Source organism: Culex quinquefasciatus, chromosome 3 (genome assembly GCF_015732765.1).
Source record: "Culex quinquefasciatus strain JHB chromosome 3, VPISU_Cqui_1.0_pri_paternal, whole genome shotgun sequence".
Classification (NCBI taxonomy): Eukaryota; Metazoa; Arthropoda; class Insecta; order Diptera; family Culicidae; genus Culex; species Culex quinquefasciatus.
This window is the reverse complement of record NC_051863.1, coordinates 27,668,196-27,695,766: the sequence shown is the minus strand read 5'-3', so window position 1 is coordinate 27,695,766 and position 27,571 is coordinate 27,668,196. Positions and strand designations below refer to the sequence as shown.

The following is a 27,571-nucleotide window of genomic DNA, read 5'->3' as shown; positions in this document are numbered from 1 at the left end:
TGAAATCTCTTTCTTTTATCTTTTAGTCCGACAATTGAATTTGCACACTGCACACCCCTTCTTTTTTTCGCATCAAGACAACCTACTATCACGAAGAAAAACCATGGTTGTGTTGTCAGTGCGTTTATCAGTTTTGACGTATCCGATGACGATGATAATGATTGCTGAAAGAGTCGGTCATCGCCGGTTCAAGGAGTGAAAAAACAACGTAAATAAACAAGCAAAAGTGCATCAGAGTCAGAAAACGCAAGAGCTATTTTTTTTTATCAGCAAAAGTTTATTCGAATTTACGCGGAGAAGATTGTGGTATTCAACAGTGCAATCGCGACACGGTCCGTCGTGAATTTTCTCGTGCAAGTAGACGTAATATTGTGTGATTCATTGGGACTTACCCTTGGGGTGATCTCTGGTGTAACGAAAGGAAAGTTTTATTTATTGTTTTGGTAAACATGGTAAGTTAAGAAACTCAAGTGTAAATTATTATTATTAAGCTCTACCTAGAAAAAATAGTATTTCTAAAGCAAATTTTCAAGTCAACCAATGAGTCATAGGTCCCATATGCAGATAGGACCTTTTGACATTAAATTGACAATTTTTAATATAAATTTAAAACGAGATAATGCAAAAATAACGAAAAGGATGATAGCGCTGTAAACATAATAATAAATGATAGTAATTAATAATGTCCACACAATTCTTTTTTTTATCGCACATACAATTTTATGCTAAAAACATTTTATTGTTACCGAATTACCGAAGAAAAATGTGATTGTTAAGTGTTTTGTTTTCATAAAAAAAGTCTTTTGGAGCTTACACATAGAAAAATAAATATTTAGCACATTTTGAGTTATCCTTGTTAAGATATCCATAATTGCTATGATTTTCGTTCAAAGATATAAATTTGGAGCCCCTATCAATATTTTCACAAAATTCTTTCTACAAGTTGTTTAGAACAGTGCCCTCCACATGCTGATACCTTTTGGTAACGAATATCCTATAGACAAATCCAGTTTGAAATGGCCGCTAGGTGGCCAATGGTGTTAGAAATGACAGCTTCCATGTATTTGAATATGGGAGCTCAGGAAAACTCAATTTTTAAGCAATAAAATGATTATTTATGATAAAAGTATTGATTGATTAGGTGCACAAAATGTGTCTAGAATATTATTAAAATAAAAACTGTTCGAAAAATTAGCAATCGAGATAAGTACACCATTCGATTCAGCAGGAATTTTGGGCACCAAAAATATATGGTTTTCATATGTAAAGTATTTTATTTTAAAAGAAAATTAACAAAAAGTATGAAAATCGAGACATTTAGTATGGGAGCTGTCAAATCTCTCACCATCAAAAAGCAGCGTTGAGCTTTCGCTGGATTTGTCTATAGAGATATCCACGCGCGAGAGTGTGTTAGTTTGTAACAAAATTTACACGCAGACATAGGCAAATCGAGTAGAATGATTCGTCTGTCAAAATCAGCTGTGTCCTTTGTTATACCACGAGCACGTGGTAAACAGCTGGTTTTTACAGACGATTGGTCTACTCGATTTGCCTATGTCTGCGTAAAAATAGTGTAAACAAAATCAGCTGCTTGGAATTCAGCCAATCACAATCGATCAAAACCAAAACAATACTTCAAATACAAATACTAACACAGAATGATGGTGTGCGTGAGAGAAACCGTGGAGATCTCTATAGAGATATCCACGCGCGAGACTGTGTTAGTTTGTAACAAAATGTACACGCAGACATAGGCAAATCGAGTAGAATGATTCGTCTGTCAAAATCAGCTGTGTCCTTTGTTATACCACGAGCACGTGGTAAACAGCTGGTTTTTACAGACGATTGGTCTACTCGATTTGCCTATGTCTGCGTAAAAAAAGTGTAAACAAAATCAGCTGCTTGGAATTCAGCCAATCACAATCGTTCAAAACCAAAACAATACTTCAAATACAAATACTAACACAGAATGATGGTGTGCGTGAGAGAAACCGTGGAGATCTCTTGCGAAGTTATGGAAATCGTTATTAACCAATGATTGCCAACTAGGACGTCATTAATCAGTGACTGTACCACAAAATTATTTAAATTTTGAATTTGAAGCACAATTGATTTAGATCAAAAATTTCTTCAGTGGCTTCAAGAAGGCAAAAACCGGCACATGAGCAATTCTCTACCAAAACCGGAAATGGATTTTATTTGTATTTTTTTATTTGGCTCAAACTTTGTGGGGGCCTTCCCTATGACCAAACAAGCTATTTTGTGTAATTGGTAATTGGTTACACCATGCTATTCAATGTTTGGCCCTTTTTAAATGTTAGCCTTGATTAAAAAAAATTCAAAATATTTTTTTCGTAAAGATCGGAAAATTTCACCAATGTTTCATGTTTTAACATTAAAAATCGGACCATTAGTTGCTGAGATATCGACATTAGAAAATGGTGGGTTATTTTGGTGAGATTTAGAAAACTTCAATTTTCGTGTTTCTTTTTCTTAAAGCGACTCTATCTCAGAAACCCGAGGTCCAATCTTCAATGTCTCTTAGACAATTTTATAGCAAATTTTCTGAATTTTTCATTTTTTTTTTTAGAAATGGTCACTTATGGTCACTATTTTTAAAAATTGAGAAATTGAAAATAATTCGCGAAAATTAAACTTTCGGTGGCTATATCTTGAAAACGGAGCTCTTTATCAAAAAATCTGTAAAGTACTTTTCGATTGCAAATTCAATTTGCATTATAAAATAATGTCAAACTTGTTTTTGCATAAAACTTCGATTTTTTCCAAAAATCACTATTTTTTCAAAAAATCATAACTCGTTGACAGATGTTTTGACCATGTTTCTCTATGGCTCAAAAGTGGCGAAATTTTATCCCCTAAAACATATAAAAAAATCTCGAAAATCAAAAAATACATATTTTTGGAAATTGAGTTTCTGTGAAAAAAAAGTTGATTAAAAAATCTGCATTTTTTTCCGTGTACCTATTTTTTCTCAAAAGTCCTCAAAAATACCCACAACTTTGCCGAAGATCAGAAAATTCACTCAAAAGTTACAGCTGTTTGAATATTTACGTACCATTTTTGTATAGACAGCAGCCAATGGGTGAACCAATGACGCAAAATACTTTATTTAGTCATATAGAAGGCCCCGCCCGTGTGGATGAATCGGACCGCGCACTGGACTTACAATTCAGAGGTCGCCGGTTCGAATCCCGTGGCGGGCGCTCTTAAATTCTTTGTGTAAATATGGGTATTCGGCGCCGTCGCTCCGTGCCATACTTTCATACACTTAGGAGCCCAGGGCGGCGAAGTCCTTGTAAATAAAAAGGAAGACACTAGTGGTTGGTACTAGCAATGGTGGCCGACAGCTATAAAGTCAACTTCGTTTTTCGAAGGCACCCACAAAGTTTGAGTCAAATAAAAAAATGCAAAAAATAAAAATGGTCGAAATCGGCCGATTTCGTAGAGAGTTGCTCACATGCTGATTCATTTTGTTGAAAAAATTCGTTAAATTTAATTCAATACAGAGCATTTGAGAGTGATGATCAACTTGTTCAAAAATGATCAACGGCTTTACCTTAAAGATCCTCTGTTATTACTACCCACTAAGAATTTTGGCTCGAGCCTCGAGTCGATCTGGCTCGAGATCGAGCCTGAATCGAGTCGAGGCTCGAGCCATAATTCTCAGTGGGTAGCTAATAGAGGAAATAGGGGAAATATACCCTTTCTAATCAAACACCTATCTTCGTCATATGAAGAGTTTGATGCTCGATTATAGCTCCAAAAATACTATTTAGGCTATAAACTTACCAGCAACAGCACCGCCTCAAGTAAGCACGCAAATTTATGCCACTTACCGGCCAAAAAAGATTAAATTTGATGCACTTTTGATCATAATTTCTACTTTGCAAGACCATTTCTCAGCATTTTGGTGGCACACACATCCACACGCAAGATGAGAGCTTAACTGCTTAACGAAAGCCGCCATCAATATCTTTTCACTTGCGCTAACGTTTTCAAAGCGCTTAAGATATGAAATTGCTTCCAACTACCGGTAACATGGTCTTTTGAACATTAGTTAGTCGCTCACTTGAAAAATAATCCCGAAACATTTAAATAATTAGCAAGCGCCATAAAAAAAACAAACGCGCCAAGTCTTTTGACGTTTGAATTTTGACGACCCATTCCAATCAAAGGCTGTAGAAAATCGAACGAGAAGCGAAGCCAAATAAAGAACAAAGGGTGGCCACCAACACAACCAGCGGCGCCTGTTGGAGTGATCCAGTGATGTCAGGAAATTTTCTCCATAAATGCTACTTTTCGTGAGTGTTCGCTTAAAATTTCATCAATTTTGGCAGCACTAAGCAGACCTAAAAGAGCACTGGAAGAAAAAAAAAGAACTAAACTGCAGATAGGAAAATTGGCGTGGCCCAATGCACTCGACTGATTAGAATGCATTTGGAAAATATTTTTTATAATGATTGTAAAAGGAATAGCATAACTTTTAATAAAAGTGAAAATAAACAGAAATGTTTACAAAAAGTTGCTCTACTCGTTGCTCTACTCGTTGGTGTACTTGGTTTTAGTTAATTTCATCATTCAAACACGACCGTTTATTAGGCTTAAAATGGGTATATTTCCCCTAGCTTGAATAGATTAATTACGAAATACATCTCTGTACAAACCATCCCAGTACTGAAAGGGACTTGATAAAGATGATTTTGTGAAAAAAGACATGGGACCATCCATAAACCACGTGGATACTATTCAAATATAAATTTTAAATCACTATGCAAAAATAATATATTTGTATTCGAAATTTTTATTCAAAATGATAATTTTTGCATTTTTTTATTTTTCTTGCTCTTATAACTGCTTAAGTTATAGAAATAATTGTTCCAAAATGGATTATGATGCAACACACAGCTGAAAGGAACTCCAAAATTCTGTTATGAATTGCAAAAGAACTGATTGTATCCTGATTATTCACCAATAAACCGAATTGAATTGAAAAAAAAATTCAACATGAAAACAAAAAAAGTAGCATTTTTTAAAATTTCACGGCAATTATCCACCCAAATAATCAAATATCGTTAAAATTAACAGGACTCAGAATAATCTGAAATATTTTTAAAAGTTGATTTCAAAGATAAAAAATACCCTTCATTTTATTTGAATAAAACAAAGCTTGATTCTTTTAATGTCTTATGTAACAATACCTTTACAATAAAAAAGCAGTGAAATTTTTATTACAGCGTATAAAAATAATACTAAACTAACTTGAATTAACCATCACAACGTCCTTCCTTAATCTGATACAAAGTGTTATACTAACAGGCTATCATTTCCAATAAATTACAAATTACTAAATACTAAACATATTTAATTTCAACAAAAAAAAATTTGAGCAATTTCAACTGTAAACTAATAAAATTTACTTAAATAGTATGTATGGATGAAATATTTGTTATGTTGTTATTAAAAAAAAATTATTTGAGAAAATTGATGAATTTCACATGCACGCCGTCCTCGAAATCGTCAAAAATCACTAACCCTATATTAGTAATTGAACAAGGGCATTTACTCACTTAATTCCACAGTATTTCATAAGATTGTTTTTATTCTTATTTGAGTTTGATAAATCATTTTGAGTAAAATCGTTACAGTTTCACACAAACATAAAATTTCACGGGATTTCGCGGAAAAAGCCAAATTTCACGGATTTCACGCTGTCCGCGAAATCGTGAAATTTCACTAACCCTACTTATCGCCCTTGAACGTTGTATTAAACGAAATGGCTTGTTTTCTATGGTGTCCCATTCTGCCCCGTAGAAAGTGGCTCAAAAACAGTTTTATGTAAATAAATTTCATCAACCAACATTGAAGGGAACATCCCAAAGCATAAGCTTACTACACTGGATTCATAATTTTGTTTGTTTTTCTATGGTTTTTGGTCCATTTTACTTAGGTGGGACCATCCACAAACCTCGTGAGGAATTTTCGTAATATTGAATGTTTGGCCCTTTTAAAATGTTAGTCTTGATTAAAAAAATAAAAAATATTGTTTTCGAAAATATCTGAAAATTTCATTTTTAACATTGAAAATCGGTCCATTTGTTGCTGAGACATCGACATTAGAAAATGGTGGGTTTTCTTGCTTGGAGTTAGAAAACTTCAATTTTCGTTTTTTTTTCTTCAAGCCATTGTCAAGGTCAATTTTATAGCAAATTTTCTTAACCTTTAAAAAAAATTGGAAATGTTCACTCATAGTCATTTTTTTCAATCTTAAAACTGCAAATATTTCACTGAAATTAAATTTTTGGGACTATATCTTGGAAACGGGGCATTTTATCAAAAAAATTGTAAAGTACTTTTCGATTGAAAATTTCAAAATTACATAACAAATTTGGTGAAAAAAATTTATATATTAAATTTTTTTTCCAGAAATCACTATTTAAAAAAAATTTAACTGGGTGGCAAATTTGTTGTCCATACTACTCTGTGGCTAAAAAATTGCGGGTTTTTGTTCCTAAAACATATCAAAAAATAAAAAAAAGATACGGTCTTGGGAAATTGGGTTTTTGCGAAATAAAAGTTAATTTAAAAAATCGGCATTTTTTTTAATAATATCTAAAACTTTGCCCAAGACACAACATAGATCAGAAAAATTATTCAAAGGTTTCAGATGTTCGAATGATATTTTTGATGCGTTTTTCAATTATCAATAGCCTTATTTTACAATTCGAAAACAATAACGAATATTGAATTAAATTTTCAATCCGGGCTTTATACCTGCACCTTCCTAAACATGCTAGAGTTCTTCACTCGAAAAGTTCATCAGCCACAAGCACTGTCTAAGATAATTTTTGGGAAGTTTGTTGTTTAATTAAACCTATCTGACCCTTTTTCGAAAATGTGTCTCGGTGGGGCGTGTATAGCGTGCGACGCCACATCCTATCGTGAAATTTCGCAACTCTAGGTTCGGTCCTGTAAATCATGGACAAGCTCGTCAAACAAAGTGTGCTTTTCCGTTGTGCCATCTAGCGAACGTCGGAAAACTGTTCTCAAACTGTGGAAAGCCCTGCTTTTCTTGGCGGAAATAATTATTGTAGGAGTGCATTGTTTTCAGTTGATTTTTCGATTAAATCATTTTTTATTGTGATTTCATTTAAATTTAAAAAAGTTATCATATATTTAAACTGACAAAAAAATGTAAAATAATGAACTTCGACAACTTACCCCTATTGATAATCGTTGGTGACCCTTGTCAATGCGCGTCGTTTAACTTTCGTGTGGTAAACTTTTTGGAGCAGGAATTTCTGTAATGGCCCCATCTGCATGGGCGACATCCATCAAACTCAGCCGCGAAAGGGGATAATTTATGTTTATTTTTAAATTCAAACTTTGGCTCTTTTTTGCAACGAGATACAGCGATATAATTTTGTAAATTTTCTCGTACGTGCATTTTGGGCTAAATTGAGTTAAGAACGCCATTGTATACAGCTCACAGTTTCTCATCTTTTGACCTTCACAGATACCCAAAATTCGATTTCAATCCTGAGATATTCAATAAAAAACAAATAAGCTCCGAAATGTTTTGTCACTTTTCATATGAAAGAAGTTCCAATCTTGTCGTGCTCTCTTGACACAGCCTGAAAATTGATGTAAGTGCGACAATTGGCCAAAGGGGTTTCAGTTCAGAACGCGTTTGACGCACGTACAAGATAGACTACCGTAAACATTTTCAATTATCGTCCGTTTCTTTCAAAGGTATTTCAGAATATGCCACATACATTGTTGACAGCGATTTTCTGCACTTTTGGTGCAATATAAAACATACCTGGCAACAATGCCGGGCAACTCGAAGAAGAAGAAGATCAACAAAAACAAAACGCGCAGCATGGGATTTGACAGCACGCATTTGCCGTAAATGCGGCGCGTCGCTTCGAGGCTAGTTTGCCGCGTGTCTTTCTCGGGAGTACGCGCAATATAACTGGGGACTCCGGCAACCAAATTTAACCAAACTTCGGGGCAACCAAACAAAACGTGTTTGTTATTGTTTACATGGCGTGCTCTCGTTTTTGTTTATTGACGGTCAAACATTAAAAATCTTTTTTCTCAGAACGTCAAAAAGCGACGTACGACATGATAGCACGACGACGTCGTTATCACTGGAAGCAGGCCTGCAAAATGTTTCCAACCCAGCGTACACATGAAGCAAACCAAAATGTCAGTTCACTGCTAGCATCTGACTGTAAGCCTACTGTGTCCGTTCAACCACTGCCGCCTGACTTGTGCCGGTCGGCTGCTGGAGAATGAGAGACGTGAAAAAATGAGCTAGGGGAAATTCTCGTATGTTTGGCAGGTTAAGCGCTCGCTTCTAACTCCATCCATTTTGCTGATTTTTACTATTTAAACAACTAATTTTGCAAAACTTATGATTGAAACATTCTTGCTCACTGCTTATTCAGCTATTTATCACCCGATTTCAGTTGAAAACGTTTTTGATTAGCTTTAATTGAATGTCAAAGTTCTGACCTGCCAACATTAGAGGCACGCTGGAATTAGATGCTGTTCCCCTACACTCACTCAATTCGTGTCGTATGATCGACTCGTAAAATCCTCTCTAAACACTATTTTGACTATTTTTAAACAATTGAATGGTTCTAGACTGTGCAAAACACTTAAAACAACCATAACTTATATTCAAAATTACATTTCCACGCATAAATACCAACTTTTTGTGTAAAAATTTGTTTCTTTATGTGTGTGCGTGCAACGTCGAATGAGCGTTGGTCGACTACTGCCTCGCATTGCAGCTGCTCAGTGAGCTAGGGCACTCACGACTGAGTCGGGTTTGTTTATGTCACGGTTTTGCGGTTCAGTGAATGGATCTGAAAAAATCGTGTATGCGTCACCGATTTTCGCGTCAGGACCCTTGACATTTTCAGCTCTGTCTGGAAGTGTTATCTTTATTTAAAATTAAAATTCGAAAAACTAATAATGCAAAATGGTATCTTTTGACATAGAAAATAGACAAAGCTTCATCCAAATAAAAAAATACAAAAAAGTCTAAAATCTAAAATGCTTTTTCTGCATTGATAATCATATTTATCCTGTTTGGTCTCGTTTAAAAATAATTTGAGCATTTATAAAATTAAACATTGTACCGCACCGTAAACAAATTTTTTAATCACAGCAAAATATATCGTCAATACATAGAAATTTTGGAAACTTATGAATGCAAAACCACTGGACAGATATATAATGCATTTTAAGACATTATTTCATTCAAATGTAATATAATATAATGTAGTTTCAGCTTTTTTTAATTTTTTTTCATGAAATTCAAAAATATTAACAACGGCCTAATTTTCAAAGTAAAATATGTACCTAAAATTGTTCACAAAATACCGTATTTTTCGAAAATATTTAAATATGGGTATCAAACAAAGCGAAAATTTGTTAGCTTTTTACAATAAAAGATTTTTTTTGGAAAATACAAAAAAATCACAAAATGCCGTATTTTTTCGAAAGTACTAATATTTCCATAATTTGCAATACTGCACTTTATAGGAAATTTTAATACCAGTTTTTTTTACGAATTACCCTATTTTATCCAAAATACTCCAATTTTTAAAAAAATTCAATATGGGTATTAGAGCGTCCAATTTCCCGGGGATACAAAATTCCCGGGAAACGGGAAATTTTCAACAAATTTCCCGGGAAATCCCGGGAATTCCCGGGAAATTTCAAATTTAACGAAAATTATTCTATTCCTGTTTATGATCAATCTTTTGCATCGAAACTGTATAGATCAGCAACTGTAATGGTCAAAATGAGTGTGAGGATCAATTAATGGCTTGACTGCTTGTAAAAAAAAACATGCAACTTATAAACTTTCTAATTTTTAAATCTTTCAAATCGTCCCAAATAAAAGAAAATATCATTAGTATTTTTGTTGAGAAGGATTTTTTTTTAAATCAAAGTGTTTGGATAATGGAAATCTATGCCCCACAACCATAAAATTGCTTTTAAATTTGTTTCAGTGACCATTAAGTTAAAACTAAAATAAAACAAAAAATTCAACCTGTGAATAAATAAATAATCATTTTTGAAATTGCATGTTTTTGAAATATAGTTGCATTCTTTGGCTAAATTTCATATGATACGAAGTTGTTTTTTGATGTCTTTTCATGGTTTTATGATATGATTTTAGTTATATGGTATTTAGCCTAATAAATCAATTAGATTAAAATAATATTGAGTATTTAAAAGTGGTTGAAATTCAACGATCATTTTCATATATAACCCTTTTGCACCCTTGGTAGCTCACGTGCTTCATAAATTTATAACTTCAATCTGTAATTTCTCGAATACTTAGAAACAAATTCTTCTCACACAAACCTTTTTTAAAAATTTAATTATATCAGTTCAATTTCCATCCAACATGTTCAAGGTAAAAAAAAATCAAACAAATCTCAATGTTGATCTTGGCCGGAAGATGTAAATATCTTATTTTCAAATGATTTTACAAAAAAAAAAACATTAAAAAAAGGTTGTCAAAAATAATATAGTTTATATTCATTCCATAACGGCGTAAGTTTTGTGGTCCAACATATAAGCAAACAATATTCCTAGTGGTGAATGCTTCAGAAATAAATGTAATCTGAATTATACCTTGACATGAAATTTACAGACAATGCTGATTAGTTCAATATGAACAGTAGATGGAAATAAATAAAATCAAATCAGGTTCTCCAATTATTATTTTTTGTATAATTTCAAAACATTGGTGCCAAAAAGTTAGGAAAATGTATAGTTCTGCTTGTATTTCGGGAATTCCCGGGAAATTTTCAAATATAAATATAAATATTTTTTTCCGGGAAATCCCGGGAATTTTTTTCCCGGGACGGGAAATTGGACGCTCTAATGGGTATCAATGAAACAAAATTTTGTTTGCTTTTTCACATTAATAGAGTTTTTTTTGAAAAATACCTACTAAAATTTTCACATTATACCGTATTTTTCCGAAATTACTCAAAGTTTTATAATTTGCATTATGGGTATCAAAGGAAGCAAAATTTTGCATGCTTTTTCACCTTATTTAAGTTTTTTTTGTAAAATATAAAAAAGTTCACAACATACCGTATTTTTTTTAGAAAATACTCAAATTGTTTAAATTGGCAGTATGGGTATCAAAAGACTCAAAATTGTGTATGAAGCATACACAATTTAAATATAAGTTTGGAGCATGCAAAATTTCGCTTTGTTTGCACATTTTGACAATTTGAGTATTTTCGGAAAAATAAGGTATTTTGTGAAAATTTTAGTATTTTACAAAAAAAGATAAACAAAGTGAAAAAAATATACAGTAGTTGTTCGGTAACTGGGCGTTGTTTAAATGGGCTGCTTTTGAACTGGGCGCTCGATAACTGGGCCGTAGCCCAGTTAAAAAGCAGACAAACGCCAAAAACCAAAACAAACCGAAATAGCCTAGGGGTTAATGGATGGCAAAAGCTTGTTCAATACAGAAAAAAAAACTTTTTTCAAACTTTTATTTAATTTCAAGTCACAATTAAAGAAATATAACAAGCATGCATTGTAAATAAATTTGAGTAACTTTTACTTTTATATTTTATCAGGAAAATACTAAGCATCGGTGGTCCCCTCGCTATTTTTCATTCAGCCCAGTTAGCGAGCAGCATTTGGTGACTGGGCTACATTCTCAGCCCAGTTACCGAACAAGTACTGTACAAAATTTCGCTTATCAATCATATCAATCAAACACATATTGCAAATTATGTAAATTTGAGTACTTTCGCAAAAAATGGTATTTTGTGAATCATTTTGAGTACAATTTTATACTTTGAAACTTACTACTTTTTCAAAAAATATATTCTTAGTGAAAGCATTGAAAGTTTAACTTATATGGTTGAATTAATCGATTTTTGAAAGATTTTTCAATGAGTTATCGATAATCTTATCGCCGATAGAATTATTGACGTAAAGATAACGACAGATTATCGTTATCGTCAGACGATAATTTTATCGATTAACAATCTTGGTAAAGAATAACAATCATGTAAACAAAATTTTACCTTATTCTTTTTTGACGTAAACTCAGAATAGGTATTTTGTCATCCAAGTTGGCGTAAAACTTGAAATCAACGTTTTTTTTACTTTTTAGTCATTGTGTAAAAAATCCCCATATTTTGATCACATTTTAATCCGAAACTAATCAAATTTAACCCATCATCGATTGGAGTTTAATTGAAACAGGGTTTGGCACTGAACTCTTTTTTTCCTGCTGTTGTTGTTGTTGTTATTCTTTCCACTCCACTGGAAGTAACAATGCCCGCCCGATACTAATTTGATGCCGTGGTGACCGCGGTGGGTTGGGGGGGCGGTTTTGAATTGCCTCACTGATTGATCCATCAGTTCCAATCAAACTCCCGGCCGCTGGTGGCCAAGCCCACATTTGCGTAGGTTCCCCCCGGTACTGCTCTGGCACACACGCTCTAATGTAATGCCATTTTCGTAATACAGAGCGAGATGGGCTGATTGTTTTTCTACTTGTAACTTGGTTGCTTAGCAAAATATTGTCGGTGATTAAATTTGGAACATTTTTGCCTAAAAATTAAAATTTAAAAATGTTAACATTTGTTTTTAGTCTACTTTTAAAAATAAATTATGATTGTTTAATTTAAAGTTCTAAAATTCACCCACCGTCACAACTTGCCTGTTTACCTACGTTACTTGGCTGTTGCTAGATTAGATTCTTCTATGTCGACACCGGTTTGGATCGTAATCAGTCAGTTGGCGATTCTTCCGTGGTTTGCAAAGTTTTGCAGTGTGCTTGCTGCTCATCATCAGCAATTTCAAAGTGAAACCGATAAAATATTTAAACAACAATGAGCTCCCACGAGGATGTTGAAGAGTTTGGTTTTGAGGTAAGCAATAGTGAGAATCGTGTGAAAAAAGGAAATAAATTGCTGTTAAAACTCTTGAAGACAACCAATATTTATGGTGGCTATTTGCACGAAATCGATTTGGTAGAACAAATTCTTCCTAAACGTATCAATTGCACATTATGGGAATCACTAATGGCGTGGTGGACTTAAAAAGCAATTTGTAAGATATTTGAATGGAATCGATGTCGCGGGGGTGTCAAATGGCAGCACATTGCAGGGCCATTATCTGGGCCGTGTTCGCCGTCGATAGATCAGTTGAGATGAAAATAAAAAGGCTTTAAGCACTTTCAGATAAGATACCCGCGTAAATCGGTCATTGAAAAGTTATCGATTGGCAGCTAAACATGTTTTTTTATTTTCTTTATTCTTTTGATTTGTGCATTTCGTAAGAAAATATTGATTTTATGTTGGTACATAGAGGCAAAATCATGGAAATGTGGACAAAATTTGCGTCAGAAAAAAAATCTTGATTTTGTTTTTAATATTACATCTTTTTTATGTAATTGCACTTTTTTTATCATTAATTATGTTAAAATTTCATCCAAAGAGAAGAGGCAATTCCTCGGATAACATTCAAATTCTACAACTTTTCAACCTTCTGAAATTCATACCGTTGTATTGCTTATTTCGAAAACATGTGAATTGATTATGAAAAAAAGGCAAATGACGGACATAACTTTCCCCTAAAAAAAAAAAACAATTAATGAGCAATTCTCTACGATATTGATCTCTTTTTAAATTTTAATTTTTGTATTTTCAAATCCGGCTGAAACTTCTTTGGTGCCTTCCATTTGCCCAAAGAAGCCATTTTGCATCATTAGTTTGTCCATATAATTTTCAATACAAATTTGGCAGCTGTCCATACAAAAATGATGTATGAAAATTCAAAAATCTATATCTTTTGAAGGAATTTTTGATCGATTTGATGTCTTCGGCAAGTTGTAGGTATGGATACGGATTGCACAGGAAAAAAATAATACACGGTAAAAAAAATAGTGATTTTTTTATTTAACTTTTTATCACGAAAACGAGTTTACAAAAAAAAACATCATTGACCGATTTATGATTTTTTGAATCAATACTGATTTTTTTCAAAAAATCGAAATTTTGGTCGCAAAAATTTGTCAACTTCATTTTTCGATGTAAAATTATATTTGCAATCAAAAAATTCTTTAGTGAAATTTTGATAAAGTGCACCGTTTTCAAGTTAAATCCATATTTAAGTGCCTTTTATGAAAATAGTTGCGGTTTTATTTTTTTAAATTAGTGCACATGTTTGCCCACTTTTGAAAAAAAATATATTTGAAAAGCTGAAAAAATTCTCTATATTTTGCTTCTTCGGACTTTGTTGATACTCAGGGCTGTGGAGTCGGAGTCGGAGTCGGAGCCGGAGTCGGTGGAGTCGGGTCTTTTTGGGGACCTGGAGTCGGAGTCGGAGTCGGAGTCGTCAAAACTCGAACAGCTGGAGTCGGAGTCGGAGCCGGAGTCGGCTAAATTTTATGAGCTGGAGTCGGAGTCGGAGTCGGAGCCGAAGATTTCTGGTAACCCGGAGTCGGAGTCGGAGGCGGAGTTATCTTAAATTCAACAAAAAATATGTTTTTTATTGTTCAGTATTTCCTATAGAACAGCTTAATTTACAAAACAACTTAAATTTTTAATTGATTTATCAGATGCCATTATGTATTTGAAGCTTTTTATTGTGATTGAAGAGCTCTAATTGTGTTATTACACTATAATCACTAAATGATAACCTCTTACCCAAGTATGTAGAATCATAATTAAAAACTAACTTAATCCACCTATGTGGTTGGAGCCTTCCTCACAACAATGGCTGTACACAAGTTTCATCTATTTTTTAGATCCGGCTTCAAAAAAGTACATCGATATCACTTAAGTGGCCATATCTCGAGACAGGGTTGCCAGATCTTCAATGTTTTGGACTCGTTGGAAAGGTTTTTTGATAACCTAACCAACGATGGGTCGGATTATGGATCCGGACAAAATTTATATACATTTAAGTGAGATCCGGCTTCAAAAAAGTATATCAATATCACTTAATTGGCCATATCTCGAGACAGGGTTGCCAGATCTTCAATGTTTTGGACTCGTTGGAAAGGTCTTTTGATAACCTAACGAACAATAGGTCGGATGGTGGATCCGGACATAGTTTACATACATTTGAGTGAGATCCGGCTTCAAAAACGTACATCAATATCACTTAAGTGGCCATATCTCAAGATAGGGTTGCCAGATCTTCAATGTTTTGGACTCGTTGGAAAGGTCTTTTGATAACCTAACCAACAATAGGTCGGATGGTGGATCCGGACAAAGTTTACATACATTTAAGTGAATTCCGGCTTCCAAAAAGTACATCGATATTACTTAAGTGGCCATATCTCGAGACAGGGATGCCAGATCTTCAATGTTTTGGACTCGTTGGAAAGGTCTTTTGATAACCTAACCAACAATAGGTCGGATGGTGGATCCGGACATAGTTTACATACATTTAAGTGAGATCCGGCTTCAAAAAAGTATATCAATATCACTTAAGTGGCCATATCTCAAGACAGGGTTGCCAGATCTTCAATGTTTTGGACTCGTTGGAAAGGTTTTTTGATAACCTAACCAACGATGGGTCGGATTATGGATCCGGACAAAATTTATATACATTTAAGTGAGATCCGGCTTCAAAAAAGTATATCAATATCACTTAATTGGCCATATCTCGAGACAGGGTTGCCAGATCTTCAATGTTTTGGACTCGTTGGAAAGGTCTTTTGATAACCTAACGAACAATAGGTCGGATGGTGGATCCGGACATAGTTTACATACATTTGAGTGAGATCCGGCTTCAAAAACGTACATCAATATCACTTAAGTGGCCATATCTCAAGATAGGGTTGCCAGATCTTCAATGTTTTGGACTCGTTGGAAAGGTCTTTTGATAACCTAACCAACAATAGGTCGGATGGTGGATCCGGACAAAGTTTACATACATTTAAGTGAATTCCGGCTTCCAAAAAGTACATCGATATTACTTAAGTGGCCATATCTCGAGACAGGGTTGCCAGATCTTCAATGTTTTGGACTCGTTGGAAAGGTCTTTTGATAACCTAACCAACAATAGGTCGGATGGTGGATCCGGACATAGTTTACATACATTTAAGTGAGATCCGGCTTCAAAAAAGTATATCAATATCACTTAAGTGGCCATATCTCAAGACAGGGTTGCCAGATCTTCAATGTTTTGGACTCGTTGGAAAGGTTTTTTGATAACCTAACCAACAATAGGTTGGATGGTGGATCCGGACATAGTTTACATACATTTAAATGAGATCCGGCTTCAAAAAAGTACATCAATATCACTTAAGAGGCCATATCTCGAGACAGGGTTGCCAGATCTTCAATGTTTTGGACTCTTTGGAAAGGTCTTTTGATAACCTAACCAACAATGGGTCGGATGGTGGATCCGGACATAGTTTACATACATTTAAGTGAGATCCGGCTTCAAAAAAGTATATTAATATCACTTAAGTGGCCATATCTCGAGACAGGGTTGCCAGATCTTCAATGTTTTGGACTCGTTGGAAAGGTTTTTTGATAACCTAACCAACAATAGGTTGGATGGTGGATCCGGACATAGTTTACATACATTTAAATGAGATCCGGCTTCAAAAAAGTACATCAATATCACTTAAGAGGCCATATCTCCAGACAGGGTTGCCAGATCTTCAATGTTTTGGACTCTTTGGAAAGGTCTTTTGATAACCTAACCAACAATGGGTCGGATGGTGGATCCGGACATAGTTTACATACATTTAAGTGAGATCCGGCTTCAAAAAAGTATATTAATATCACTTAAGTGGCCATATCTCGAGACAGGGTTGCCAGATCTTCAATGTTTTGGACTCGTTGGAAAGGTTTTTTGATAACCTAACCAATGATGGGTCGGATGATGGACTCGGACATAGTTTACATACAGTTAAGTGAGATCCAAATATATGTGAAAACACATTTTTATACATAACTTTTGAACTACTTATCGAAACTTCAATCTGTATAAAACTCGATCTATGGGACCCTAAACCAAGTCAAATGCAACAAGTTCGGGTCAAATCGGTTCAGCAAGTTCCGAGAAACATGAGCTAGTTTGTTGGTCACATACATACATACACACACACATACACACACACATACACACACACATACACACACACATACACACAGACATTTGTTCAGTTTTCGATTCTGAGTCGATATGTATACATGAAGGTGGGTCTACGACGTTTTTATACGAAGTTCATTTTTAGAGCAGGATTATAGCCTTACCTCAGTGAGGAAGGCAAAAAATAATAAAAAATATTGGTTATGTAGTCAGACTATATTTATGTTCCTTTTCAATTCAAATTTGACCAAATTTCATCCAGTTATTTCTGAAAAAAGTACACTCAAAGTCATCTTTTACCCCGATAGCGAATGTCTTAGAGGTTTTAAGTTAAATCATTTTTTAGGAAAAAAAATACGAGGTACATAAAAAGATTATAAATAGTAATCACTGTTTGTGCAGATCGAAAAAGAGTCACTGACAGTTTAACTTTTGTAACAAATAATCAACGATAATAACACTCTCTTACTTGGAACTCAACATGCGCATTTTGTTTATAACTGAGTACAAGAAAATCAAAGTGTTGCATTTAAAATAATTTAAACTAACAAAAAATGTCAAAAGAAGTTGCAACAAATTTGAAATAATCATTGATTGTTGATGTTGATGTTGATTTTAGGTAAACTATTTTAATATCGTTGCAAATTATCGTTGAACAAATTTCAAGGATTCAGTGCAAAAATGAACTAATAAAAAAATGTGTAGAAAAAACATAGGATTTTAATTTATTTTTTCAAATATCAGGTGATAATCATTGCAAATCAATGTACTTTAAAAAAATGAAATATTTGTGACCTTGAAAATATTTTATTTGTGGATATTTGTTTTTTATTATATTTTAAGTTTTTTTATATACCGTAATCTGGGGCGAATCGGGACTTCAGTCTGAATAGGGACATCAGTTTTTAGAGCACTTAAAGCTTTTAAATTTGATGTACACATTTTGTTGATCTGAGTCTGTTCTAACCGAAACCACCCAGAAAAATCAAAATATTGTGCTCCAACATGGTTAAAACTGCTGTCCCAATTCGCCCCATGTGTCCCGATTGACCCCAGTTTACGGTATTTTGATGGAGGCGCACGATCATCCAAAAAGCTTCGTTTTAGGTGAAGATTCACGAAGTATCGTGCATCTCCTTTTTAAAGTATATAAAATTTTAAAATTAAAATAAATTAAAAATTTCCAGGTTAAAATATTATCCATGTCACAGATATTTGAAAAGGACATCTTAAGCGTCCTTTCCACGAAGAAATTGTTTAGATACATTGATTTGCAATAATAATCTCCTTCAGCCATGGCGTGATGTCCATGTACGTCTTGAAAAAAACCTAAAAAAAGTTTCGTTTAAAATTGTCATTTGAAAAACAAGGTGCCTGTTACTGTCTTACAAATGTCAGCCTGAAAGTGAGCAAATTGAATTTTAATGTTCAATAGATCATTAAGGCCAGATTTCTTTTAGTTATTCATTCAAAAATAACAATTTAATGTTTAAATTTATTAGCTTTGAAATTTTTTTTTTCAAATTTGAGGTTAAGCAAATAAATCCAAATTTACTTACAAAACTGTTCTTCTCAAAATGCCTCTAAAACTGAAGATATTTTTTGATTTCTGTTTCCATAACGTATAAAACTTGTTACCTAGAAACTTTTTTCCGTTTATTTACTTTACTTTACTTTTACTTATCTTATTTTTCTTGAGAAAAACATGACGCTTAGAGAGTATTTAAATAATCCTATTTATCAATGTTTTAAAAATAATTAACTAATAATAGATAACTAACTTTTGAAACATTTAAAAACATGTGGAGTCGGAGTCGGAATCGGAGTCGGAGACAACCATTTGTTGAAAGCTGGAGTCGGAGTCGGAGTCGGCTAGAGTTGGTAGGCCGGAGTCGGAGTCGGAGCCAACCATTTGTTCAAAGCCGGAGCCGGAGTCGGAGTCGGAGTCAGCTAATCTGAGAAAGCCGGAGTCGGAGTCGGAGTCGTTTGAAATATGATCCGACTCCGCAGCCCTGGTTGATACGACCTTTGGTTGCTGAGATATTGCAATGCTAAGGTTTAAAAACAGGAAAATTGATGTTTTCTAAGTCTCACCCAAACAGCCCACCATTTTTCAATATCGATATCTCAGCAACTAATGGTCCGATTTTCAATGTTAAAATATGAAACATTTGTGAAATTTTCCGATGTTTTCGAAAACAATATTTTCATAATTTTCAAATCAAGACTAACATAACCTATACCTTTCTTTAGTGAGAAAGGCAAAAAAGAGTAAATCACTCTAGCGAATAATTAATTAATATTGCTATTTGAGCAAAATACCGCCAACTTTCAATCGGTTGCGGTCAAACGGCGGAGGGGAGAAATGCCAAACGAGTAAATCTTGCCCAAAACCTCCCAACGTCTAGGGTTTATGAATATTAATTTATCAAATCTTCTCGCACCTTCACCGCTCATTCATTCCAACTCTCACACGAGCCTGCCAACGTCCGCTTCCGCCCGGTAATTTCCGCTTCCCGCCAGCAGCATGAGCGTGAGTGTGTGTGTGTGTATGTGAGGTGGTTCCATAATTAATCGCTTTATGTGGTTGGAAAATTGCCTTCCCGTGCACGCTAAACAAAGTTGGGCAGGAGCGAAATTGTGAAAAGGTGGAAAATCCGGTCTGGTTTGGAAAACATTCTGGGTTTTATGGAAATTCATATTTTGTACACAGCCGTGAAACAATTATCAAGCTTCAATCCTCGTGTTTGAGGTTATGTTCCCCATTGTTCCAGGCGCGACCCTTTTCTCATTGGAAAATCCGTGACGCGTGTGTCCAGGTGGTTGAAATTCTGGTTTAATTTTAGTCCACGTGCCAAGGTGTTGATCGAAGCTTTTGGTGCGTAATTTTATTTAAGTGTCAAAAGTTTCGCGCTCTGTGTAATATTTATGCAAACTTAAAGAAAGGAACAGACGAAGGAGTAAAGAGTCTATTGTGGTAGCAACGAACGGGGGGAGATTCTTTAGGGAAATAAAGTTCAACGGTTTCTTCTTCGTAGAACTCGTTTTTACAATTTGAATGAGGTAAATTGCGAGAAAAACGCATGCAATAATTAATGTGGGACTCGAGTTCTTTTTGAGCCTTGCTTAATTGCATTGAAGGGTGCACAAAGCTTCAAATTTAAACACCCCTTACAACACAAAGGTGTTTTATATGTAGGTTTTAACAAAGCAGCAGAATGTCAGAACGATTGCAGCTATGTTTGAGTTGTGGCTTATGCCTACGGTACTTTTGGCAATGTTTGCACGCTGTTTTGAGGTTGTACTTCAGCCCAACATTTATTGATGTTTTTTTAATGTTTAATGTTAAATTTTGCTTCGGAAATTAGTTTAAGCATACTGTGATATTTTTAGATTGAAAAATCAATGGAGCTCAAATATACCTCACAAACGAGCAGTTCACTGAAATTTCGGTCATTCGATTTGTTTGTATTGTTTAATCCGACTGAAACTTTTTTGGTGTCTTCGGTATGCCCAAAGAAGCCATTTTGCATCATTAGTTTGTCCATATAATTTTCCATACAAATTTGTAAATTTATTGATGCATGAAAATTCAAAAATCTGTATCTTTTGAAGTGATTTTTTAATCGTTTTTGTGGTTCGGCAATGTTGTAGATATGGATACGGACTACACTGGAAAAAAATGATACACGGTAAAAAAATTGGTGATTTTTTATTTAATTTTTTGTCACTAACTTGATTTGCAAAAAAAACTATTTTTAATTTTTTCATTTTCTGATATGTTTTAGGAGACATCAAATGCCAACTTTTCAGAAATTTCCAGGTTGTGCAAAAAATCATGACCGAGTTATGAATTTTTGAATCAATACTAATTTTTTCAAAAAAATCGAAGTCTCAAACATTTTTCAACTTCATTTTTCGATGTAAAATCAAATTCGCAATCAAAAAGTCTCTCTTTTGAAAAAAAATATTTTTGAAGAGCTGAGAAAATTCTCTATTCTTTGCTTTTTTGAACTTTGTTGATACGACCCTTAGTTGCTGAGATATTGCCATGCAAAGGTTTAAAAACATGAAAATTGATGATTTCCAAGTCTCACCCAAACAATCCTCCATTTTCTAATGTCCGATTTTCAATGTTAAAATATGAAACTCGTGAAATTTTCTGATCTCCGATCCGAAAAATATTTTCAAATTTTTTAAACCAAGACTAACATTTTAAAAGGACGTAATATTGAATGTTTGGCCCTTTTGAAATGTTAGTCTTGATTTAAAAATTTGAAATATCCTTTTTCGGAAATTCCACGAATGTTTCATATTTTAACATTGTAAATCGGACGATAAAAAAATTGATTTAACTGGAAAACGGTGCACTTTATCAAAATTTCACTGAAGTACTTTTTGATTGCAAATTTAGATTTTACATCAAAGAATGAAGTTAAAAATTTTTGCGACCAATAATTCGATTTTTTGAAAAAATCAGTATTGATTCTCAAAAATTCATAACGCGGTCAATGATTTTTTGCACAACCTGGAAAGCTCTGAAAGTTGGCATTTGATGTACTTCTAAAACATATCAAAAAAATATAAAAAAATAATAGAAATAGTGTTTTTTTGCAAATCAAGTTTTAGTGACAAAAAGTTAAATAAAAAATCACCAAATTTTTTTTTACCGTGTATCATTTTTTTCAGTGTGGTCCATATCCAAACCTACAACTTTGCCGAAGACACCAAATCGATCAAAAAATTCCTTTAAAAGATACAGATTTTTGAATTTTCATACATCATTTTTGTATGGAAATTATATGGACAAACTAAAGATGCAAAATGGCTTTTTTGGGCATACCGAAGGCACAAAAAAAGTTTCAGTCGGATTAAAAAATACAAAAATTAAAATTGATGAAAAAAGACCGTTTTCGTAGAGAATTTTCAAATACAAAACAATGAACAATGAAAAATTAGTCTTGATTTATAAGTTGAAATCATGACAGCACTTAAAATTTCATTAAAACTTTGAAGTTTGTAGAAAAAATCCAAATATATTCTTTTATTTTTCCTTTTTTTATTTTGGCAAATCAAGTTTCATCCATTTTTGAATGTGTCACGAAGATGAAGATCAAGTTTTATCCATCTGTTGTAAAAAAGGCAACATTATGTTGATGTTCAGCCGCCACATCACTGTAGAGTGCGTGTGTGCATTTTAACTAATTCAGAAATTACTTACCCTCTTCATTTCAATTTTTAAATATTTGTTAAGTTTCAATTTCAAGACTATTCCAAAATACAGGCAAAGGAAAAAAATCCTGATTTTAGTTTTTTCTTTTAGTCATGTGTTAAATAAATTCATCGTTCAAAACTAAAAAAATATTGAAAAATGTACATACAAGTGTTGAAAAGTTCAACGTTTCAGCACTAATTTCAGTGCTAAAAAGTAGAACTTTTCAGCACTGGTATTGAAAGGTATTATTTTTGATAGGGGAAAGTAGGCCGTTTCGTTTCTCCAGAAGGACAGGAAAAGTTGACAGTTTCACAGCGGAATTGCAAAAAGGCATCTTGTGCTCTTGAGTTCAGGATGGTGGATCTTGTGCTGGAGATATACATTTTTGAAAAAAGTGATTTTTCAAAAAAAAAAAAAAAATAAAATATTGTCAAACAAAATTTCAAAAATAATTTTTAGATGCAAATCAAGTTTTTTTTTTCTTTCAAAGTATTATATTTAATTTAAATATATTTGAAAGAAAAAACACCCCTGAAGCATAATACATTTTTAAAAAGCTGAGAAAATTTCCTACAATTTTGTCTTTTCGACTTTGTTGATCGTTCTGCTAGATGCTGAAATACAGCCTAATCTACAGTGGCAAATCGTAGAATGTTGCGTCTGTCACTTTTGCCCCTGTTTACTTTGTTACTTCGATGTCAACCAGGTATCGCAGCAACCATGCTCTGGATCAACTTGATGACTGTTTTCGCAAGAGTTTACGTAAGTTTGTTTGTAGATGAGGCTTTTAAGTTTAAATTTTGTGATAATTTTTTTTTCTCAGTGACACCTAATTTGCCCTCTCTTTTCAACTTGCGATATCTCGGAAACTATTGGCTAAAATTTAAATTTTTGTGTTTTTTTTTGCTTTTTCCTGTAAAATAATTTGAAATGAAAAATCTAGCCCAACATTTTTCACAAAATATAATCATTGAGAGGCTGTATCTCAGCAACCAGCAGTCTAATCAACAAAATTAAATAAAAATGCAGGCTTATTTTTCTTCATGATGTTTTTTTTAAATTGTACAAAACTGAGCATTTTGATCTTTAACTTGAAAACGCAAAAAAAAAAATTTGAATTCGATTATGGATCACCAATAATTTTGAAATTGATCGTCTCCGGTACCGTAAACCGGGGTGACTTTGATAGGATTTCAATTTGTTTTGTCAACAGTCAAGGTTTTCTTAAGATTATTATTTTTAAAACTTGTACTCGGGTAGGCCACACCAATTCCATGAACTTTTTGGAATACAGTTATTACAATAGTGTTTAGAAAAATAGTTACGTTCAAAATTCTTAGTTTACATTCCGGGGTGACTTTGATAGTCATAGTTTTTAAGATGTTCAAACTTTATTTGTACGTTAAATGTACCATCAAAAAAGTAGCTGATATATTTTTAAAAAAATCAATGTTTATATTTAGTTAACTAAGTTTATAAGCTTTTTAACAAAAAAACATATAAAATTTAGGTAAAATTGATAAAAAGTTGGAATTTTGCCTGAAGTTTGTTAAAACTAGTTTGGTTTATAAATTTATCGTTTTTTTGCATTTCATACTGAATTCGAAGCACGAATCACATTTTTTTACATTTTACATGAAATTTGTTCAACTGAAATTGTCTATAAATTTGGAGATTTTTGCATGGACAATTTTTTTTACACCTGTTTATCAGTTTTTAAATACTTTCGCAATAAAATATGTTGTTGCAGCAATTCGTAATTGTTCCATACTTAAAATCGATATGGTACACTTGCCCCACCCGAACAAGGTATTTTAAAAGCTCTCAAGAAAAATAACCAAATGATAAACCACACTTTATAATAAATGCAAATCATTGGAAGGGACACTACTGATCTAGGAAGAATTGAATTTTGATAAAATGAACTTAAAATCGAACCCTATGCCTTATTTCGGGCTTCTCAAATGTTTCGCAGTTGAACGCATTTTAAATTGAATTCATCAGCTGATTGCACTTATATTTCCATTGAAATTTTTAAGTTTTTTTTTTGAAAAACAAAAACTTTAAATAAAATTTGTACCATGCCTGCACAGAAATAAAAGTTGAATTTTGGAATGTTGAAAATTTGGTAGGTTGAATATTACCTCTTTTTTGAGTAATATTACATAAAAAATGTGTAAAAATGTAAACCTGATGAATATTTATAAAAAAAAACTGATGAAAATAAATCATTTTCTGGGGTAAAATTAATCATTTTTTTACGCAAAATTTGTCACCATTTCCTGTTGAACATTACCATAATTTTTTTATGTGTGATTGGTTGATTGAATTTCGACTTGTTACATTTGTAAAGGTTGAGAGTTTAAAAATTACTGTGGAACGAGAATTGGTTGAATGATGAAACTTTTAATTACGTCATTAATGAGCCAAGGGTTACCCCGGGTTACATTGCCCTGCCAGCGTCAACTGATGGGCTTCCTCCGTGCAACCGTGTGTAGTTGAGTTGAGATTTGGATTGTACAAATCGACACAGCCCCGTGACTTGCTCGTCGTCGTCCTGATGATGAGGGGCGTATTTCATTGTAGCTGACAGCAAGCCCCTTGAGAAAGCAAATAGGGTGGCCTTACAACAGCAGCTGAAGCTGCCGGTGGTAGAGGTGGTAATGAGTTTCCCTTGGCTCACGGGGAAGATGGGAGAGGAGGGTGGTCAGGGTTAAATTGCTCTGTGTGTGTGTGTTGGCAATTTTGGAATGAGCGAATTTTATGGAGTATTTTCTACCCGCTAAATATTTGACCTCGTGATTAGCTTGGTTTAGCACGCAATCAAGAAGAAATTTGCCAGTTTGCCTCGGTAGGAACGTGGGGGCATGTCCTTCAAATTGAGGTATCAACAGTATGCAGGGTCGGGCTACTTATCGCCACTAGTCGTCTTTACTAAACCAAAGTTAAGGGTACATTTAGAAAGTTTCTAAATTATTTTTTCAAGTTAGTTTTATTAATTTGTCATGCATAACAAACAATTTCAACTTCAGGTAAATACCAAATTTCAGTAAAATTGTCTTAAATCACCTCAATGACCCTCTTCTCAGCTACCACACTTTGAAGGGCTTCTTTTGGTTTGCGGAGCTGGGAGGCGAAAGTTTGCTAAAATTTGCGCGCTCGCTGATGTTTGTGCAGTCAGTCAAATGTCGGACTAAATGTTTGGGGGGTGGGAAAATGAAAACGGCTTGTTTATTAGCCCGGTGTGCGGCGCTCATCTATCATGATCGTCACGGAGGCACTAAAAGGTTAAGCTTCGTGATTACGCAACGTTTTCCGTCATCGCAGACATCACACACAAAATTCACAAAATATCGCGTCAATCAGAAGGGGTTTTGGAAATTTATGTCTATGCATATAAGGAAATGTTGGTAATTGATTTGTTTACTTGGACTCATACTCATATTCTGACATTTCATGATGAAGATCTCAATTTTATAGTTTCAATCTTTACAAATTACAAATTTGGTAAGCTAATTATTTATAAGAGGTCTTGCATAATTTTGAGATAAGGTTGTATTTTAAGCATCATTTATGAATCAGAAATGTACGTTTTGATTTATTGAGAATGTATCGTATATGATGCAAACATTATTTCTCAAGCTAATAATTCGATTGCTCGACTCTGGTGAAGTCTAAAAGGCACATTAAAAAACCTTCAAAATGGTAATCGAAAGAATTCATAAATACTGCTTTGGAAATATTTATGAGAAATTTTCTGGGACTTCAGTTAACAATCTACAACTCAATCGCCAAAAATCATTTTTTCTACCATTTTTTTTTTATCTTTAAAAAGCATTGGAAAGAAGAACTCTAAAACTTTTAGAAAATTTATGGGTTGGAAGTTTTACTTGTTTTAGGCTGGTACAAATTTTATTTAAAGTTTTTGTCCCCCCCCCCTTCAATGTTAGCCCGAAAAATCAGGGGGCGAAACATTTTTTTTTCAAAAAACCTCAATATTTTTATGAAAATATAAGTGCAATTAGTTAAAATCAATTTAAAATGAATTCCCCTGCGTTTTGAATCATTTTTAGCATGTTTGGGTTGATTTAAAAAAAAATTGAATTTTTGAAAATTTTCGTTTTTTTTCGCTTAAATTTTTGTTTTCGTCAAATTTTACATTTTTTGAATACTTTTATTGCAAAACAATTGAACTAGTGTAAAATACATTTTAAAACACTTTTTCCATGCAAATGTTGAAACTATGGCATGTTATTTTAATATTTATATTTTTTATTTCTTTGCCCCCCCCCCCTCGACTCCGGCCAGAGCCGAGGGACAAAAACTTTTGAAAATATTTGCATCGGCCTTATATGACTTTGCCAATGTTTTTGAAAATGTCATTTTTGTCCCCCAAAGGGCATGCAAAAGATTGGAAAAGTGACTGAAAAAAAAACGGAACAAAATTAGGTAGACAAAATGTAATGGTAGGAGGTGGTAGAATAGGCCAAATATTATCAAAAACAAACATTAACTTTAAAAAAAATGCAAATTAAAATACTAAAAATGAAACAAGAAAAACATAAATCAAGATAAGTAATGTTTTTCATAGAACAAAAGTTGCTCTAAATGACCTGCTAAAAATGGGAAAAATAAAAATTTTCGAAAAAAAATGGCAGTAGAGGGTTAACATTTGTATTTATTGATTTGCCTTACATCCAAAGCAACTACAGTTCAGACTCGATTATCCGAAGGCCTCAGAAAAAAAAATCACTTTGGTTAATCAAAACTTCGCTAAAATATAAATATTAATATAACATGCCACAGTTTCAACATTTGCATGGAAAAAGTGTTATAAAATGTTTTTTACACTAGTTCAATTGTTTTGCAATAAAAGTTTTCGAAAAATGTAAAATTTGACGAAAACAAAAATTATAGCGAAAAAAAAACTTTAGCGATAGTAGACATCGAAAATTTTCAAAAATTCAAAAGATTTTTAAATCAACCCAAACATGCTAAAAATGATTCAAAACGCAGGGGAATTCATTTTAAATTGATTTTAACTAATTGCACTTAAATTTTCATAAAAATATTGAAGTTTTTTGAAAAAATATTTTTTTCGCCCCCTGATTTTTCGGGCTAACATTGAAGGGGGGGGGGACAAAAACTTTAAATAAAATTTGTACCAGCCAAAGCAAACAACTATTCAAATTTCGAACTTCGGGTAATCGAAACATC

At 33.4% G+C, this 27,571-nt stretch overlaps 1 protein-coding gene across 4 annotated transcripts in view; it reads left to right on the top strand.

Annotated features, from left to right (window-relative positions):
• Positions 1-154: 154 nt before the first annotated feature.
• The window catches only part of LOC6043573 (nicotinamidase), a 106,681-nt gene continuing 79,264 nt past the window's right edge, over positions 155-27,571 (top strand). The window contains exon 1 of one of the 4 annotated variants that reach the window (XM_038260411.1): positions 155-452. In XM_038260411.1, the coding sequence (XP_038116339.1) occupies positions 450-452 (3 nt within the window). In that variant the 5' untranslated portion in view covers positions 155-449. Of the gene's footprint in view, positions 453-12,800; positions 12,954-27,571 lie in introns of those variants that run through there. The other 3 variants (XM_038260412.1, XM_038260410.1, XM_038260409.1) reach the window with 3 other exon arrangements.